Source organism: Tamandua tetradactyla, chromosome 5 (genome assembly GCF_023851605.1).
Source record: "Tamandua tetradactyla isolate mTamTet1 chromosome 5, mTamTet1.pri, whole genome shotgun sequence".
In the NCBI taxonomy this organism is placed as follows: Eukaryota; Metazoa; Chordata; class Mammalia; order Pilosa; family Myrmecophagidae; genus Tamandua; species Tamandua tetradactyla.
The window spans coordinates 83,903,940-83,910,979 of NC_135331.1; the positions used below are offsets into that span (position 1 = coordinate 83,903,940).

At 35.6% G+C, this 7,040-nt stretch overlaps 1 protein-coding gene across 1 annotated transcript; it reads left to right on the forward strand.

Annotated features, from left to right (window-relative positions):
* Nucleotides 1-2,000: 2,000 nt before the first annotated feature.
* LOC143682571 (olfactory receptor 12D2-like) lies at nucleotides 2,001-2,927 on the forward strand. Its single transcript, XM_077159187.1, has one exon. The coding sequence runs from the start codon at nucleotides 2,001-2,003 to the stop codon at nucleotides 2,925-2,927; it is 927 nt and encodes a 308-aa protein (XP_077015302.1).
* The last annotated feature ends 4,113 nt before the right edge of the window (nucleotides 2,928-7,040 follow it).

Here is a 7,040-nt window from a genome sequence, read left to right on the forward strand (position 1 = left end):
AGAGAAATTTGACTTTTTGGATCCCCAAATTAAAGGAACTAATTTAGTGTTATTACTAAAAGTGAATTATCATATTTAGCAGGAACAGAACACAATATACTTCACTTTATTCTTTTTTGTTTGGTTTCCATAATAATACTGTAATAAACAATGAGAATGTTAAAGATAATCATTTTTCTCTACTGATGAATGGGATATGACTAGTCCCCTTTCCCTAACTCTTATTGCCAATTTTCCTTCTTCTTTATACACCAGAGTGTTTTTCAAGGGAGTCCCCAATATGAGAAATGAAACTATACTTCTGTCCTGGGAAATCATAGGAAATTCAATGAAGGAAATTGACATTTCTGTTGTTATCCATGGTTCTGAAATCAAGGAATAAGTATTGAAAATGAAGGGAGCAGGAAGAACAGGGAAAAGAATAAAATTTGAGAAAGGACTTCCACAAAGATAGCCCCTCATATTATTGATATGGAAAATATCCTGTTTATTCTTACGACTTCTTCTCAGCACTCAGGGGACACTCTCCCTCAAGGTTTTTATGTTTAGAGATATGTGGCTCATAGAAAGGCTGGCAGATTTCAGAAAGGGAGAGAGATTTAAAGATGAAGAATTATGCTGCGATCTTAATGTGAATGACCCTTTAAATAATTTTCTCCTATCTATAGACATTGGAGTGTAAACCTGGAAAGCTTTCTTGCTTGTAAGTCTGAACATTCAGTAAGACAAGAATGAAAGAGGCAACCGGCTGAGAAGTTGCTCCTATGTTCTACCTGATAGTGAGTGGTCTGTCTGCTTACTAGGATTAAAGTTAAATGCCCAGAATTTAAAGCCAGTTTCCTATCCTATACTAGACTACAACTTATGGTTGTGGGTTATGGAGGTACTTTACTTCCCATAATTCTAAATTAATCATTCCAGATTCTCTAGACATTCCCCAAAGCAAATCTATAACCTATAAATATTAAAATTGCAGTTAACTCATTTAGCAGAGAGGAGTGTGAATTCTAATTTTCTTTAAAAGACAGGGGAAATTATTTAATAAATAGATTTTTGATACAGTTATGACTTATGAATCAGAGGATAAAAATAATATTTGGCCTATCATCTGTAATTTAAACAAGGAAGGTAAATTCTTTAAATACACAAAATATATATGGCTATGAAAAATCTTTCCTGAGTGTTTTAAAAGAAATTTTTAATGAAAGTGTAATTGTGACTAGATAATTACTCAAAATATTTTCCATCTATAAAACTTAGAATCTTATGGGCCTCAATTCCTTCCTTAGAGAGGGTTTCAAGATGCTCCTAAAGATATGAGCCAGGAAAGAATCACTAAAAGATCACCCTTGAAGCTAATTACATTCTAAGATGAAGAATGAAATTTACAATGATTACTATTTTAAATCATTTTTTCTTTTCTTTAAAGACTTCATGGTTGTAATTAATTCATCCTTGTCCATTTTCCTTAAGTTAAAATCCTTCAGGTTGCTTCTTACTTGCTTTGTTTCCTTTTTTCTTTTCTTTTTTTTTTTTTTTGTATGGGCAGGCATTGGGAATCAAACCTGGGTCACTGGCATGGCAGGCAAAGAACTTTGCCTACTGAGCCACTGTGGCCCACCCCTTTCTTGCTTTTAATAGTAGTGTGGTGGAGTAAATTTAAAATGTCACCTGTTAGAGCTGACTTAGGAAGAGGAAAGGAAAGTTCCATAAAAATGTAGATGTTAACAGCCAGAGAGGATGGTAGCCTGAAAACAGGGAACTCTGAGAGAAGGGAAAATATTAATGAATAATCTAATAAAGAAAATAAAAGACTGAGTAACAGTCTATATGTATCCTTAAAAATTTAGCAATCATATGGCCTATGTTTGGTAAATTCTCTCATTCTAGGGGCATGTAAAACAACCATAATTTCCTTCAAAACCTTTGTCCTGAAGAGAAAAATCCTTGGCTGAAAAGAAACAGATTTCCATATATTATTTTGACTTTTCTTTTAAGTGATGCTGAATCAAACCTCAGTCTCTGAATTCCTTCTCCTGGGAATTACAGAAATCCAAGAAGTGCAGTCTCTTCTCTTTGTGATTTTCCTCACCATCTACATTGTCAATGTGGTGGGGAATGGAGTCATTCTGATGATTGTCATCTCTGATCCAAGACTCCATTCACCTATGTATTTCTTCCTTGGAAACCTCTCATGCCTAGATATCTGCTACTCCACGGTGACGCTGCCAAAGATGCTGGAGAACTTCCTTTCTTCACACAAAGCAATTTCTTTCTTGGGATGCATAAGCCAGCTTCATTTCTTCCACTTCTTGGGTAGCACAGAGGCCATGCTGTTGGCTGTGATGGGCTTTGACCACTTTTTGGCCATCTGCAAGCCACTTCATTACACAAACATCATGAATCATCAGCTGTGTATCCAGATGGCAAGCATAATCTGCACCATTGGTTTTTTCCTTGCCCTGCTGCACTCCGTAATGACCTCTCATTTGAACTTCTGTGGTTCCAACCATATTCATCACTTCTTCTGTGATGTTAAGCCATTATTGGAACTGGCATGTGGGAATACTGATCTCAACCAGTGGCTGCTTAATACTGTCACAGGGACCATTGCCATGAGTTCCTTCTTTCTGACACTTTTCTCTTATTTCTATATTATCACCTATCTCTTCTCCAAGACTCGTTCTTGCTGCATCCTTCACAAAGCACTGTCTACTTGTGCCTCACACTTCATGGTAGTTATTCTTTTCTATGCTCCTGTTCTTTTCATCTATATTTGTCCAGCTTCAGGCAGCTCCATGGACCAGGATGGGGTCATTGTCATCATGTACACTGTGGTCACCCCTGTACTAAATCCACTGATCTATACCTTGAGGAACAGAGATGTGAAGGAGGCTTTAGGTAGAGTGATCAGAAAGAAATTCTGATGTTCCTGAATATAAGCAACTCTTCTGAGGCAGATATTGAGAAAGTTGAGATGTTAATGTATAGTGCTTCTTAATATGTATAAAAGAAGGAATCAGATATCTGAAAGCACATGAGAAAGACTAAACTTGTATTAAACAATGTATTCCTAGGTAATATAAGAAACTTGAACAGATAGGTCTCTGGTTATGGAACCCAACTGCTGAATTGGTTTGGGGAATATCAGTTAATTCAATTGATTTTTTATGTATATTCTAAAGTATTCTTGTATGAAGTCAAATATATAAATATGCCTGTATTTATTACTCATGTGGATAGTATTTAGACTTATTTATTTGTGTGAATTCTCTTGGTTAATACATTTTAATGTGAGCAATTGAATTACTTCTAATACTATTATTATTGTTGTTATATATTTTTATATTTTGAGTATATTAATTAGGTAGGGCAATGGTTACCCACTTATAAAAGCAAATGCTAACTCACACATGAGTAAGGGAGAATTTTTAAGAAGTATGTCATGATTCTCTGTTGTTAAATCAGGGACATGAGTAAATAGTTAAAGTCAATGACATTGTAATCACTAATAGAAATAAAATAACCAATGTTTCACTTAGAGTGCTACAGAACATCTCTATCCTCCATACTCTTTTTAAAGTCAACTGGAAAAACTGTCAAAGATTTCTGTGAAATAGCATTTAAAGTGTAAGGACATTGAAAAATGAGTCAAGAATTCCTTTCTATATCATTAGTAAATTATTTTCTCCTCAGCCTTTGGTCCTGGTAAGTTATGACTTTCAAAACCTATTTTTTTGTTTTGTTCCCCTATATCTGTTCTTTTATTGACTGGTTCTAAGGTAATATAATGAAATATGAAGAATTAATCAAAACTCTGTTTTCTTTTCCTGGCATCAAATAGATTCTAATTGAAAGCAATGAAGTCTCAGTCACCTCACAATGGAGTCAAAATCTCTCAGGTGTTCTGGGCTCATAGACAAGAGGTATCATGTTCCTCACTTCTAAGACCCTATTAATGGCTGTCAGTCTTAAAATAATGTTGAGTTGCCAGTATCTATGTCTACTTAGAGATATAGACATATAAGATTATAAAAAAGACATTTTGTGCTACTGAAATAACTGTTCAAAATTTCTGCATTAACTCTGCAAACCCAAATAATTTGGGTCAACTTCCTGCCTGTTTTTTTATCTTCAAACTCTACCTACTTGGGTCCTTTAATTCCAATTTTATTGATCAGAGAAAGCGTATATGGAGAAATCACCTCCACACTGAATGGTATCAGACTGAGAGTAATTCAGAATTTATGCTTACATTTCTGTTCATGAGATATTGTCACAAATCCAAATCTACATGTAGTCTATGAACTGTAAAGGAGAACATGAGGATATGGTTACCTACTGTTGCATAACAAAAGACAAATGTCTGTTTCTTTTTCTCTCTTCTCTTTCTCTATCTCCAGCTTGTCCATGAGATTAATATGCTTCTTCAACAGGGATGCCTCAAGGCATACTTTTTTGGATGGTGCCTGGAGTCAACAGACCAAGGCAAAAGTTGCCAGTTGACCTAAAGACTAAAGCAGCACTGGAAGTAATATCACTTCTACCAAATTCTACTGGGCAAAATCAGTCAAAAACCAATCTAGTTTCAGGGAAGGAAAAAAAACCCATCTTTAAATGGAAAGAGTATCAAAATTTTTGTTGCTTACCTTGAAGCACCACAGTTCCACCCTGACTAGAAAACATGTACCTAGTCCCTAGATGCAAAATACACTTACTTTCCCTTTCAATAACCCTAAAACCTCATCTTATTACAGCATTATCTCAAATTCCAGGTATTTTCATCTAAATAAGGTCAAGGGATATATGAAGTTTCTTGGGTATGGTTCCTTCTGATCTGAATGACACTGAACTAAAGACTCACGTTATCTGCTTATCGCACATTCATACACAATTGTAAGATAAGTATAAGACAAACACAATAAACCAGTCTTCTTCCAAAAGGGAGAAATCTGAAGCACATAATAGTTAGATAGCAATTTCAAAATCAAGCTGGTGACATTTTTCTAACTCTGTCGTTTACAGTCCAAGGTGATCAACTTCTGTCAGTAAATTCTTTTTAAAACTTTTTAGGATCTTTGTAATTTTGTTAGTGCTTATTCAATGATAAAAATGCCACACGCAACAATTTCTTTGAGATAGGTCCCTCTCTGGCCTGAACTGAGAGTCAGGGTATTGTGAGACAATAAGACTCTTAGAAATATTTTTGTTTGTGTGTTTGTATTTTTGTTTGTGTGCTTGTTTTTTGCATGAGTGGGCACTGGGAATTGAACCTGGGCCCCAGGCATAGCCGACGAATATTCTATCACTGAGCCACCACCATACCACCCAAAGGTTTATTCAAGGGAGTAGCCATCTGTTCTGGTCTAATGCTTTATTCAGCTTCAGGGACTGTGTTATTGTTTTATGTCAGTTTTCTACTTTTTGAAGATTGCATTGAAAGGAATTGGCTTTTGTGTACTGAAAGTTCATCTGCCTTTAAGTAATGGGAATGTATTCAAGAAATTTAATTACTGTGATCTATTAGAGTTTTGCAATTTGAGTTCACTTTCTTTCTCATCTGGGTCTTCATAGTCATTGTGACATGCCAGCAGTTCATATTTTTGAACATTGTAAGATTGTTAGTAGCTTTTTGCTTTGTTTTGTTTTGTTTTTGGCATAGGCAGGCTCAGAGAATTGAACCTGGGTTTCCGGCATGGCAGGTGAGAATTCTGTCATTGAGCCACCATGGCCCACTCAGAAATATTTTTATCTGTTCAAAAGGGCCTACAAACCATGACTGTAAGATTCTTAGGGAACTTCTTATCTAAAACAGAGGGTCTAAGAGGCCTCTCTCTTTAAGATTTGTTAAAATTTTTAGAAGCTATACTTTGCTTCCTTTCATCTTTAAGGTCTCAATGAAGAGTATGCAGCCACATCCTAGAGAAATTTACTCAAAGGCTATGCTTATATCACCCAACAACTTTATCTTTTCCCTGAGGCCATATATTACTTTGAGAAACTTTGCCATCTGTAGTGGCTAGAACTGACATACATTTTACTTTTTGAGCTTGTGCTGTCTTGGCTTCTGAAAATTTACTCTAAATCTGTTTAAAAAAATAAATTTATTCAGCATATCTCACTCCTCCTGTGTTTTATAATAGTCAGATTTAAAAAAAAAAAACAGTTAGCACTTTCACCATTCTTCCTTAGCAAGATCCAGGAATTCAACAGTACCAATTCTATCTTCCATATAACCATGGGCAATAATGTATGTCTCATCTAACTGCCGCATTAATAATTATTGTTAAATTTCCACGTTAATTAACTAGGAAAGTGTTGAGACTGTTAATGAAAAAATATCAAGCCCAAAGGGGTGACAAATATTAGCTACTCCCAATCAACAGGAGTAGACTGGGATTAGATTTTAAGAGTGCTTGTTCAAGAAACTAGAGCATAAACCTGGACAAACAAGAATTCATTAACTTGGAGTCATTCAAGTTAAGCAAGGGTCCTGGGGACTCAACAAATTTGTTGCTAGTATAGCTCTTGGAAGGCTAAAGAAGTCAGTGGCCCATGCTGAGAGTATATTGCATTCTGGCAGCTAGCAAACTAGAATAGATTTTGGTACCAGAAAGTGGAGTGCTGCTGTGGTTTGCAAATATCAAACATGTTGGAACAGCTTTTTAAATGGATAAGGGGAAAATTTCAGAGGAGTTGTGAGGAGCTTGATAAGGAAGGCCTAGAATGCTTTGAAAAGTCTTTTGGTAGAAATGCAGATGCTAAAGGTACCTCCAACCAGACTCTGAACAGAAATGAGATGTGTATTATTGCAGACTGGAAGGAAGGTGATCCTTGTTTTAAAATGGCAGATAATCTGTCAAATTTGACTGGTGGCTTTGGCTGGAAGGCATATTTTAAAAGCCATGAACTTGTATATTTAGCAGGGGAGATTTCCAAATTAAATATGGGAAGGGTAGCCTGGTTTCTCCTTGCAGCTTATGGTGAAATGCAACAAGAAAGAGAAAACTGAACTCTTGTGCATAAAGAAACCAGAAATT